General features: G+C 32.0%; 2 protein-coding genes across 2 annotated transcripts; both read left to right on the forward strand.

Moving 5' to 3' along the window:
- The first annotated feature begins 5,530 nt into the window (after positions 1-5,530).
- Positions 5,531-7,731, forward strand: LOC143430642 (uncharacterized). The gene is made up of 7 exons (XM_076907017.1): positions 5,531-5,562; positions 5,641-6,148; positions 6,209-6,222; positions 6,275-6,353; positions 6,395-6,424; positions 6,593-6,898; positions 7,327-7,731. Exons 1-7 carry the CDS (start codon positions 5,531-5,533, stop codon positions 7,720-7,722), a joined length of 1,365 nt encoding a protein of 454 aa, XP_076763132.1. The 3' UTR covers positions 7,723-7,731.
- Positions 7,732-10,313: 2,582 nt separating this feature from the next.
- On the forward strand, positions 10,314-12,370 carry LOC143430797 (uncharacterized). Its single transcript, XM_076907221.1, has 3 exons — positions 10,314-10,824; positions 11,117-11,422; positions 11,962-12,370. The coding sequence occupies exons 1-3, from the start codon at positions 10,318-10,320 to the stop codon at positions 12,355-12,357; spliced, it is 1,209 nt and encodes a 402-aa protein (XP_076763336.1). The 5' UTR covers positions 10,314-10,317; the 3' UTR covers positions 12,358-12,370.
- The last annotated feature ends 1,665 nt before the right edge of the window (positions 12,371-14,035 follow it).

Genomic DNA, 14,035 nt, shown 5'->3' on the forward strand with positions numbered 1-14,035 from the left:
CGTACTGCATTACTCCCATCATTAATAATATATTTACATAATTAATTATGACAAGTTTAGACACCAATGCCTCTTGCAGGATTACGTAGAAGATTAGCTAAAAGTAATCTAATTAGTTAACAGACGAAACTCATAGCAACTTAAAGACATCCTTGTTTAATATAAAGAATCTTACAAATTATCAAGAATCTCTTAAATTATCTACATTACATTCAACATTACCTTTTATCCCATATGTTAATAATGTATTTACATAATTATGACAAGTTTAGACACCACTGCCTCTTCCACGATTACGTAGAAGATTAACTAAAAATAATCTAATTAGTTAACAGGCGAAACTCATAGCAACTTAAAGACATGCTTGTTTAATATAAAGAACCTTACAAATTATTTACATTACATTCAACATTACCTTTTATTCCACATGTTAATAATATATTTCCATAATTAAGACAAGTTTAAACACCAATGCCTCTTGTACGATTACGTAGAAGATTAACTAAAAATAATCTAATTAGTTAACAGGCGAAACTCATAATAATTTCAACCTCATAGATCATTAAAGACATCCTTGTTTAATATAAAGAATCTTGCGAATTATCTATTTTACCTTTTTAATAGAGTATTTACGTCGATATCGCAAACATTAAATACACTTCGTTGGCACTGAACATTTTTATACCGCCTGTAGCAGATGAATTCACAACACATTGATTATCGTGTAACCGGTTTCTCGAATGACTCACGCGTATCTCTATCGTGTTTTTAAAATTTACTAGCCCAAGAGACGGCTGCTTTCTTCTTTCCTTCCAGTTAGCGGAAGTCTCGATGCCAGACGAACGCGAATGGTTGCGTCAAGGTCACAACCGCCGTTCTGCGTTCGTTCTTCCTGGCGATTATCCATAATTTACATAAATAAACAGATACATTGATAACGCAGTGTTTTTTATATTACGTAAAATAAAACAAATGTGACGCTACGCGCTTGCTGGCTAAATTTAACTGCAGTTTGCTGAAAATATTCTGGAAATTAAGTCTTAGAAGGAAGAACCAAGACAATCTGAGGTATTTTCTTTCTTCTCAATATCTACGCAAAGCAATTAGGCAGAATCGTAGAACGTTGGTTTTAAATAAACAGATACATTGATAATACGATGTTTTTATATTACGTAAAATAAAACAAATGTGACGCTACGCGCTTGCTGGCTAAATTTAACTGCAGTTTGCTGAAAATATTCTGGAAATTAAGTCTTAGAAGGAAGAACCAAGACAATCTGAGGTATTTTCTTTCTTCTCAATATCTACGCAAAGCAATTAGGCAGAATCGTAGAACGTTGGTTTTAAATAAACAGATACATTGATAATACGATGTTTTTATATTACGTAAAATAAAACAAACGTGACGCTGCGCGCTTGCTGGCTAAATTTAACTGCAGTTTGCTGAAAATATTCCGGAAATTAAGTCTTAGAAGGAAGAACCAAGACAATCTGAGGTATTTTCTTTCTTCTCAATGTTTACACAAAGCAATCAGACAGAACGTTCGTTTGCAAACTGAAAATACATAAAAACAAATTAATTTCCTGCTGCCATTATGGTTTTTCATTAATGTAGATGGCATTACGAGTCTTCTCTTCGCAATAAAAATAAAAACGTAATATAATAAACAAATTGAAGAAGAAAAATTTCACCTTGAATGATTAATAATGTTCAATATACTTCATAGAACTTAGTTTGATACATGTAAGGACTCCAATCAATCACGTTCGCCATGATTCCATCGTTATCTCGTTTGAATAATTCACATTTGCACCAGATACATGTTTTTCATTTATTACCACGTTCAAACCGTCAACCATGCTCTTACTGAGAATTTCTCCACGGTTTTGAATAAAATTAAAACGTCTGCGCGAGCCTAGACTTCTTTAGAGTTCTCTCAATTTGCTAAGACAGTCTGCGAAACGGTAAAACGTTTAGTAAACATCAATTAAACCTTGCAAACACCTGCTTCAATGCTTATGATATATATATATACAGTGCTGGACAAAAGTATTGGCACAGCATGATTGTTATGATAAAAATGCTTATAACTATGAAACAAATTGTTAAAAAGGAAAAATTTGTTTACACGTTTATTTATTTATTATTCTAGATTATTATTTAACAGAAACAGTAATATAAATAAAGTGATATGCGAAATAATAACAAAAACATATTTATTGAGCGTTTTAAGCATGGACAAAAGTATTGGCACAAATGATTGAAAGTACTTAGAAATTAAAAATTAATATTTGGTTGGCCCTCCATTCCTCATGATAACTTCCTTCAATCGTTTTGGCATTGAAGTTACCAATTTTTTTGTAAAATCCGGCTCTATATTGTTCCATTCTTGTAAAATAATAGCTTTTAATTGGTTTTTGTTTGTTATATTATATTTTCTAATTTTTTTTTCTAATTCATTCCAAACATGTTCGATGGGATTCATGTCTGGACTCTGGGGTGGGGTATTTAATGTATGTGCGGTATTGTAAACGATCCATTGTCGTACAATATAGGCAGTATGTTTTGGATCATGGTCTTGTTGAAAATAAAAATCACGCGGGAGATTTAATTTATTAGCACTTTTAAATAAATTTTCCTTTAATATATTTAAATATACATATTTGTCCATAATCTCATCTATGAATACTAATTCGCCAACCCCAGACGCTGCAATGGAACCCCATACCATGACTCCACCTCCTCCATGTTTCACAGTGGCTTGTAAATGTTGTGGATCCATTTCCGTATTTGGCTTTCTCCAAACTAATACTCTGCCATCTGATTTAAATATATTAAATTTAGTTTCATCTGAAAATAATACGTTATTCCAGAATGTGGGATCCTTTTTTATAAATTCTTTTGCAAATTCTTTTCTCATCTTCCGATTCTTCTTGGATATGTATGGTTTCCTTCTTGCGACACACGCAGAATATCCCGCATCTTTTAACACTCTCCGTATAGTTTTCGAACTTACTTCTTTTTTATTTTCTTCATTTAACTTTGCTCTAAGTTGTGATGAGTTTAATTTACAATTTATTTTCACTTCCTTTACAATTTTCCGTTTTTCTCTAACTGTTAACTTTGAGGGACGTCCACTTCGATTCCTACTTTTGAAATCTGATTGATTCTCAAATCGTTTTACGACACTTCTAATAGTGAATCGACTTCTATTAACACTTTTTGCTATTTCACTATAAGATTTTCGCATTTTGTGCAAATTTAATATTATTTTTCTCTCTTCACTTGTAGTTTCTTTCCCTCTTCTTGACATTGTTGCTTGTTATATTTCCTATGTTGCTAATCGACTGAACTTAAGGATGACTGTTAGAAAAAATGACTATCAGGGAATCCCCTACCTATACCATCAAGTGACAATCGGATTTTTTTCGGAGAGATACAACTACACTAAATTTTGTATAATGTGCCAATACTTTTGTCCATGCTTAAAACGCTCAATAAATATGTTTTTGTTATTATTTCGCATATCACTTTATTTATATTACTGTTTCTGTTAAATAATAATCTAGAATAATAAATAAATAAACGTGTAAACAAATTTTTCCTTTTTAACAATTTGTTTCATAGTTATAAGCATTTTTATCATAACAATCATGCTGTGCCAATACTTTTGTCCAGCACTGTATGTAATGATTCAGTTGTTGTTATTGTGACATGCGTAATTTGATAAATTTATATGAAACCTTTTTTTGTTTGTGAAATTCTTCAGTTCCAAATTGCTTGTTTCGTAAAAACCATTTAGTATTATTTAATGTATTTAATTTTACTGCAGTTTAATTTGATATAATTTAAGTTTGAACCTAGAACAATATTGCAAGGTTTATTATGGTACAAACACCAGTTTGCCTTCAGTTTATCTTCCTTGTCTTCATTGCATAACATTGCAGGACATTGCATAACATTTGTAAACAGCTATTGTTACGTGATTGGATATTTATGAACAGCAATGTAGAATATTATAAAAATTAAATGCAACCTGAACATCTATGGCTAAATATTGTACAATAAACTCATGATTTATACTTGTAAACTAGAGAACTGCTCTCAAATCTACTAACCAACTACTATTCTGTCTCTTCATCAGATCAGATGGTTATCTTACAAGTGATCCTCCTATGTTTCACTTCTAAAACACTAATTTCCTGAGGCATTCCAAAACAAGCGACGTAAATCGACTGCATCACAGTTAAAAATTTTTAAAACAATGTAAACAATTTTTCTGCCACATATTACTGTCTCCCTTCTATTAATTCAAACAAGTGATATTCTAACCGAACGTTTAAATCTCTTTGCAATAAAGATAAAAACGTAACAATGAAGAAATTGAAGAATGAAAATTTCAACTTGAACGATTAGAACGCCAATCAATCATGTTGCCATGATTTCGTCGTTATCTTGTTTGAACAGTACACAATTCTACTAAATATATGTTTCTAATTCCTTACCATGTTCAAACTGCCAACTGTTCTCGTAGTTTCTCAAAAGTTTTGGACAAAGTTGAAACGTCTAATGCGTGCGTTTAGGCCTTCAGAGTACTCACAATTTACTCAATTTACTGAGTCATTTTGATGATTAGATAATAATACGTTCGAACGATAAGACGTTCAGTAAACATCTGCTAAATCCTACAACCTCCTTCTCCATTGCTTGCAGTACGAATAGTCGCCTCTTCATCCGCTCTTATTGGTGTCAGTTTGGGAAGAGCAGTGAAATACGATACATGTCGAGCGATTCGTCGACCAGTAGAACGAAGTTTCGTTCTATTCGTACAGTTAAGTTCTTTCTTTATAATAAAGTCAAGTGCGAAGGAAATAAAGGTATGAATCATTGATTAATCAGACGTGTTGCACAATTCTAACTTATCGCGTGATAAACATCAAAGTAGTGTGTTACGTATCGTTAATTGGTGACGTTGCAAGACTGACGTATGTAAATAAATCGTGATTATTCGAAATATACGTTGGAATATTTATCATTTCTTAACGATTGCATTTAATTTATTCAACGTATAAATTATGCAAGTGTCTAGAATTGTATTTATGTTCATGTGAACAACTCGAGAAAGAGAGTAAGCTAAATAAACAAGCAGTTTCAGTTTAAAGTCTGTATAAAATTACACCTTCGATTTGTTTATGATTTATTGTTAATGAACGTACGAAATACCGATATTCAAGAAAGAAAAGTTACAAATGACGAGGAAATTAACATTTATATAACGTTTGCAATTCTTGTTTCTTTCAATATTTGAAATACTTAGAATATATCTAGGCCCTTCTGAGTCATCGTGTTAAATTTGAAAGAAGAGTTAAAAATCATTTACGTATGTAACAGGATAACACAACAAGTAAGAATAGACTCGTATAACACGGGTGACATTCTTGTCGACTTTCATATTCATAATATTTACAATTCGCTCGATAATAGGTACATTCAACTATTTCTTTGATAATTCCTAAAAAAACTGTCTAAATGAAGATTTCAATATCTATTGGAGAGGCTCTGTTCATTTTTCAATTAAGAAATGCTTCACGAAATACTTTCGACGAATGACAGTTGTACAACGAATATTTTTTTTGCAGAATGGAATTAGAAAATCTGAAAATCGACAAAGGTACTTTCGAGAAGATACTGCGGGACAGTCTCTCGGATGATACCATTGAGATCTTAAGGATCGAGCATAATTGTTTGTCAGAGAAAGGACTAAACTTCCTCAGCGAGTTGTACGCAGTGTCCGTCATATATAATAGCAAAGAGAATGCGAAAACGGAATGTTCGATCGAAATGTTTATTAAAACGGAACCAAACCATGAAGTGGCCCGCGAGCTCCTTCACAAGCAAAATATTTTCACGCTCGAGTTGAGATACGCGCGTGACGTTTTACCAAGGATAGAAAAGCTTGTCCACCGTCAATTAGGCCCGCATTTATTCTACGGATCTCTGCAGCCTCCAGTTCTTGTTATGGAAAATTTAAAAAAGAAAGGATACGTTCTAAAGGATCGTCAGAAAGGGATGCCACTCGAATATTGCTGTTTAGCCATAGAGAATCTTGCGAAAATGCACGCTGGTTCTGTAGCACTCCACGAAGAGGTATGAAACTTTGTGAAAATAATTCTTTTTATTCCATTACGTTCGTTATTCGAATAACAGCTTTTATTACTGAAGTATACCAGCTTTTACTTGCTTTAAGTAGAATAACAGCTTTTATTATTGAAGTATACATACTATAACACTATTGTATTTCCATGTTACCATTTTTATTTATAAAAATGGCCATTGTTTATTTACTGGTGGTGTCTGAAATATTTTCATGTTTCTTTTAATGAACTTGTTAAGAAATTAGTCGATCTACCTATTGTTCATATTGTTATATAAATAACAATAAAAATATCTTAACTGCAATGAATTAAGATCATGTAATTACAATGAAATAGTAGTTACAATAAAAATTTAGGTAGTAACAATAAAAATTTCTTAATTCCAATGTATTAAGATTATGAAATTATAATAAATATTATGTAATTAAAATTACAGGACCCAGAATTAATAGAATCTTTTAAAGATGGTGGCATCGTGCCACGGGATGGTGGAGAAGATTTACTGAATTTAGCAGAATCGAGCCTTCTGCGAATATCGAAACAAATAGAACAGTGGCCAGAAGAATGGTGCGCGCCTGTAGCCAAGAAACTAGTGAAATTATCAAAGATAATTAGGAAAGATCTTTTTCATATACACGATTGCGACCCGGATGAGTTCCTCGTACTTAATCATGGAGATTGTTGGATAAATAATATGATGTTTAAGGAAGATGAAAAAGGGCAACCCGTTGACCTTTTAATGGTAACTTCTTCTACTGTAAAATGCTAAAATTAACAAGGAAGTATGCTGCAGTTGAAAGTTATAACGCTAATATAAAATGCGCGAGAAGCATTTATCTTTATCAACGAAAACTTAATATCTTCATCGATGAAATATGAACGTGACCGTTTTACTTTTTCTTATCGCGAATAATTTTCTTTCTACTTCGCATATCTATCTTGCAATTTTTCAATGTCCAATACTCGTACGTTTATATTAGCATACGTGACGCATCTTTTGCAAAGTTTTCATAATAATTTGGGGAGTCGTTACTACTTTCTTGATAAAGTATAAAGGACAACCCAATTTAAAAATTAATCAAAATAATCTTTCATCGAAGAATTGTAGGTAGTCTCTAAAAACGAATTCAGTTTTATTTGTCTACAATTTTCTAATTCTATATTTTTCAGGTCGATTACCAAATGACTGTTTACAACTCCCCAGCTCTCGATCTACTATATTTCTTGTACGTTTGCCCTGAATGCGACATAAAGTACGACAAGGAAGATTATTTTCTGAAACTCTATTTGGATACTTTAAAAGAGACGATGGAGAGTATCGGCTGCAAGGCAAGGCCGCCGACGATCAAACAATTAAAAGCAGCGATGTACAAAAGGAGGATATATGCCACTCTTACTGGAATTGTATTTGCCCTTCGAATGGTCGCGAATAAAGAGGATGTCGAAGATATCAAGGACGTAGTGGAGTTAGGCGAGACTAAAATGGACGTTTTTAAAAATCCATTTGCAATCGAAATGGCGCGTAAACTGTTTCCATCTATGGATGCGAAAGGTTACTTGGACTGAAATGATTATCTGAATATCTAGTAAGGCACAACGTGCAGCGCCTGTATTCAAGACTGAATTCGAGCGATACTTAAAATACACCAACTGATACATACGTCCTATGTCTTATTCCAATTTTTAGTTACTGCAATTGTATATTTTGTACAATACAGCGATAAATGTTTCTTGAAATTTTATGCCAATGTCGTATTTTCTGCATTCATAAAGCAAAACATTTTATTATTTCGTTGCATATGTATTATATAGAACGTTAGTAGCCCAAGTACATAAGTTGGGAATTAAATGTACCTTTGACACCTGTTGAAAGTAAGAAATTCCATATAATGATAATTAACTGTCAAACAATAGAACATGGTGCAAATAAGTTTCGTGGTTGAGAGAAGATTGCTCATACTTCGAATTATTCTACATCTTAACATCTGAAATATAAATTATTGAGTAAACAATTCAAGAATACTTTTAATATTCTTTAATCACACGCGAAAACTTTCTTACTCGACGTTGTATTATTACATTGTACATACAAGAAGTGATACGCCAGACCTTAAAAGTATTTGTATAATATTCCTGTACGCAAACTCCTTAACGTCATTAAAAAATGATAGATAACAAACATATGTAATGATTTAGTTGTTGTTATTGTGACATGCGTAATTTAATAAATTTATATGAAATCTTTTTATTTGAGAAATTCTTTACTCCCAAATTGCTTGTTTCGTAAAAACCATTTAGTATTATTTAATGTATTTAATTTTAATGCAGTTTAATTTAAAATAATTTAAGTGTGAACCTAGAAGAACGTTGCAACTGTTATTACTCTACAAACACCAGTTTTTCTTCAGTTTATCTTCCTTGTCTTCATTGGATAACATTGCACAACATTCGTAGATAGCTATTGTTAAGTGGTTAGATATTTCTGAACAGCAATGTACAATATTAGACAAATTAAATGCAACCTGAACATTTATGGCTAAATATTATACAAGAAACTCATGATTTATACTTGTAACTAGAGAACTGCTCTCAAATCTACTAACTAACTACTATTCTGTCTCTTCATCAGATCAGATGGTTATCTTACAGCTGATCCTCCTTTGTTTCACTTCTAAAACACTTATTTCCTGAGGCATTCCAAAACAAGCGACGTAAATCGACTGCAACACAGTTTAAAATTTTTAAAACAATGTAAACAATTTTTCTGTCACATATTACTGTCTCTTTTCTATTAATTCAAACAAGTGATATTCTAAGCGAACGTTTCTATCTCTTTGCAATAAAAATAAAAACTTAGCAATGAAGAAATTGAAGAATGAAAATTTCAACTTGAATGATTGATAATGTTCTAACAATCATCTGCATAATATGTTGCAGAACGTACTCTGATACATGTAATTACGCCAATCAATTATATTGCCATGATTTCATCGTTATCTTGTTTGAATAATTCACAATTCTACAAAATATATGTTTCTAATTTCTTATCATGTTCAAACTGTCAACTGTTCCTGTGGTCTCTCAAAAATTTTGGACAAAGTTGAAGCGTCCAATGCGTGCACTTAGCCCTTCAGAGTAGTCTCAATTTACTCAATTTACTAAGTCATTTTGATGATTAGATAATAATACGTTCTAACGATATGACGTTCAGTAAACATCTGCTAAATCCTACAACCTCCTTCTCCATTGCTTGCAGTATGAATAGTCGCCTCTTCATCCGCTCTTATTGGTGTCAGTTTGAGAAGAGCAGTGAAATACGATACATGTCGAGCGATTCGTCGACCAGTAGAACGAAGTATCGTTCTATTCATATAATTAAGTCCTTTCTTAAGCATGAATCATTGATTAATCAGGTGCGATTCCCAATTGTAACTTATAGTGTGATAAACAGCAATATAGTGTATTACATATCGTGAATTGGTGACATTGGAACAGCGATGTACGTAAATAAATCGTGATTAGTCGAAATATATGTTTAAATGTTTATAATCTCTTAACGATTGCTTTTAATTTATCCAACGTATAAATTATGCAAGTGTCTAGAATTGTATTTATGGTTATATGAACAACTCGAGAAAGAGAGTAAGCTAAATAAACAAGCAGTTTCAGTTTAAAATCTGTATAAAATTATATCTTCGATTTATTTATGATTTACTGTTAATGAACGTACGAAATATCGACATTCATTCAGAATGTAAGAAAGTAAAGGTATAAATGACAAAGAAATTAACATTTACATAACGTTTACAATTCTTATTTGTTTCAATATTTGAAATATTTAGGATATATGCATTTCTATGTCATCGTGTTAAAGTTTGAAAGAATGTTTAAAAATCATTTACATATACAACGGGATAATAGCAAGAAATAATAGACTCTTATAACACGAGTGACATTCTTCTTGACGTTCATATTCATAATATTTACAATTCGCTCGATAATAGGTACATTCAAATATTTCTTTGATAATTCCTAAAAAAAAACTGTCTAAATGAAGATTTCAATATCTATTGGAGAGGCTTTGTTCATTTTTCAAATAAGAAATGATTCACGAAATACTTTCGACAAATGATTACTGTACAACGAATATTTTTTTACAGAATGGAATTAGCCAATCTGAAAATTGACAAAGGTATTTTCGAGAAGATACTGCGGGATAGTCTCTCGGATGATACCATTGAGATTTTAAGGATCGAGCATAATTGTCTGTCAGAGAAAGGACTAAACTTCCTCAGCGAGTTATACGCCGTGTCCGTCGTATATAATAGCAAAGAGAATGCGAAAACGGAATGTTCGATCGAAATGTTTATGAAAACGGAACCAATCAATGAAGAGTCTCGCGAATACCTTCTAAAGCAAAATCTTTTCGCGTTCGAGCTGAGATACGCGCGTGACGTTTTACCAAGGCTATCGAAGCTTGTCGACCGTCAATTAGGCCCGCATTTATTCTACGGATCTCTGCAGCCTCCAGTTCTTATTATGGAAAATTTAAAAAAGAAAGGATACGCTTTAAAGGATCGTCAGAAAGGGTTGCCATTTGAACATTGTTGTTTGGCCATAGAGAATATTGCGAAACTGCACGCTGGTTCTGTAGTACTCCTTGAAGAGGTATGAAACTTTGTGAAAATAATTCTTTTTATTCTGTTAGGTTCGTTATTCGAGTAACAGCTTTTATCATTGAAGTATACCATACTATAATACTATTGTATTTCCATTTTACCATTTTTATTCATAAAAATGGCCATTGTCTATTTACTGGTGGTGTGTGAAATATTTTCATGTTCCTTTTAATGAACTTGTTGAGAAATTAGTCAATCTATCTGTTGTTCATATTGTTATATAAGTGACAATAAAAATTTCTTAATTTCAATGAATTAAAGTTATGTAATTAAAATTACAGGACCCAGAATTAATAGAATCTTTTAAAGATGGTGGCATCGTGTCACGGGATTGTCCAGACAATTTACTGAATTTATCAGAATCCAGCCTTATGCGAATATCGAAACAAATAGAACAGTGGACAGACGAATGGTGCGCGCCTGTAGCTAAGAAACTAGAGAAATTATCGAAGATAATTAAGAAAGATCTTGTTAATATATACGATTGCGACCCGGATGAGTTCCTCGTACTGAATCATGGAGATTGTTGGATAAATAATATGATGTTTAAGGAAGATGAAAAAGGGCAACCCGTTGATCTCTTAATGGTAACTTTTTTTATAGTAAAATGCTGAAATTAACAAGGAAGTATGCTACAATCGAAAGTTATGATCTTAATATAAAATGCGCGAGAAGCATTTATTGTTACCAACGTGAACTTAATATTGTCATTGATGAAAATATGAACGTGATCAGTTTACTTTTTCTTATCGCGAATAATTCTCTTTCTAATTCGCATATGTATCTTGCAATCTTTCAATGTCCAATACTCGTATGTTTATATATTCATACATGGTGCATCTTTTGCAAAGTTCGCATAATAATTTGGAGAATCGTTACTACTTTATTGATAAAGTATAAAGGATAATTTAATCTAAAAAAAAAAATGGTCTTTCCCTAGTCTAACTGCCAACTAAAATATCGTTAAATAGTGTTTCTTAACAAATTGTAGTACATTTTTAATGTTCCTACTAGAATGTTTAGTACTTATAATATTTCTTTGTTCTTTATCGAAGAATTATGTGTAGTTTTTAAAAAAGGAATTTAATTTGATTTCTTTGCAATTATGTAACGCTATACTTTTCAGGTTGATTATCAAACGGCTGTTTACAACTCCCCAGCTATCGATCTACTATATTTCTTATACGTTTGCCCTGAATGCGACATAAAGTACGATAAAGAAGATTATTTTCTAAATCTCTATTTGGATACTTTAAGAAAGACGATGGACAGTATCGACTGCAAGAGAAGGCCACCGACGATGGAACAATTAAAAGCAGCGATGTACAAAAGGAGGCTGTATGCCGTTCTCGCTGGAATTGTATTTTCCCTTCGAATGATCGCGAATAAAGAGGATATCGAAGATTTCAAGGACATAGTGGATTCAGGCGAGACTAAAATGGACGTTTTTAAAAATCCAGGTTCAATCGAAATGGCGCGTAAACTGTTTCCATCTATGGATGCGAAAGGTTACTTGGACTGAAATGATTATCTGAATTTTACTAAGGCACAACGTGCAGCGCCTGTATTCAGGACTGAATTCGAGCGATAATCAAAATACACTAAGTGACACTTACGTCCTATGTCTTATTTCAATTTTTAGTTATCGCAATTGCATCTTTTGTGCAATACAACGATAAATGTTTCTTGAAATTTTATGCCAATGTCGTATTTTCTGCATTCATAAAGCAAAACATTTTATTATTTCGTTGCATATGTATTATATAGAACGTTAGTAGCCCAAGTACATAAGTTGGGAATGAAATGTACCTTTGACACCTGTTGAAAGTAAGAAATTCCATATAATGATAATTAACTGTCAAACAATAGAACATGGTGCAAATAAGTTTCGTGGTTGAGAGAATATTGCTTATACTTCGGATTATTCTACAACTTAACATCTGAAATATAAATTATTCAGTAAACAATTCAGGAATACTTTTAATATTCTTTAATCACACGCGAAAACTTTCTTACTCGACGTTGTATTATTACATTGTACATACAAGAAGTGATACGCCACACCTTAAAAGTATTTGAATAGTATTTCTGTACACAAACTCCTTAACGTCATTAAAAAATGATAGATAAGAAACATATGTAATGATTTAGTTGTTGGTATTGTGACATCCGTGTTTTGATAAATTTATATGAAACCGTTTTTTTATTTGTGAAATTCTTTAGTTCCAAATTGCTTGTTTCGTAAAAACCATTTAGTACTATTTAATGTATTTAATTTTAATGCAGTTTAATTTAATATAATTTAAGTTTGAACCTAGAAAAACGTTGCAACTGTTATTACTCTACAAACACCAGTTTGTCTTCAATTTATCTTATTTATCTCCATTGCATAACATTCGTAGATAGCTATTGATACGTAATTGGATATTTCTGAACAGCAATGTATAATATTATAAAAATTAAAAGCGACCTGAACATCTATAACTAAATATTGTACAATGAACTCATGATTTATAATAAAATACTTATTTCCTGAAGCATTCCAAAACAAGCGACGAAAATCGACTATATCGCAGTTTAAAATTTTTTAAACAATGTAAACAATTTTTCTGCCACATATTACAATCGCTCTTCTATTAATTCAAACAAGTGATATTCTAACCAAACGTTTAAAATCACATTGCAATAAAAATAAAAACGTAACAATGAAGAAATTGAGGAATGAAAATATCAACTCGAAAGATTGGCAATGTTACATTGTTAATGAAGAATCATGTGTATAATACTTTTTAGAACGTACTCTGACACACGTAATCACGCCAACAAATCATGTTGCCATAATTTCGTCGTTATCTTGTTTGAACAACTCAGAATTCTGCTAAGTAAATGTTTCCAATTTCTTACCATGTTCAAACTGTCAACTGTTCCTGTGGTATCCCAAAAATTTTGGACAAAGATGAAACGTCTCCAGCGTGCGTTTAGGCTGTCAGAGTAGTCCCAATTTACTCAATTTACTAAGTCATTTTGATGATAAGATAATAATACGTTCAAACGATAAGACGTTCAGTAAACATCTGGTAAAACCAACAACCTCCATCTCCATTGCTTGTAGCATGTATAGTCGCTTCTTCATCCGCTCTTATTGGTGTCAGTTTGGGAAGAGCAGTGAAATACGATACACGTCGAGCGATTCGTCGACC

This window comes from Xylocopa sonorina, chromosome 15, assembly GCF_050948175.1.
Source record: "Xylocopa sonorina isolate GNS202 chromosome 15, iyXylSono1_principal, whole genome shotgun sequence".
Taxonomy (NCBI): Eukaryota; Metazoa; Arthropoda; class Insecta; order Hymenoptera; family Apidae; genus Xylocopa; species Xylocopa sonorina.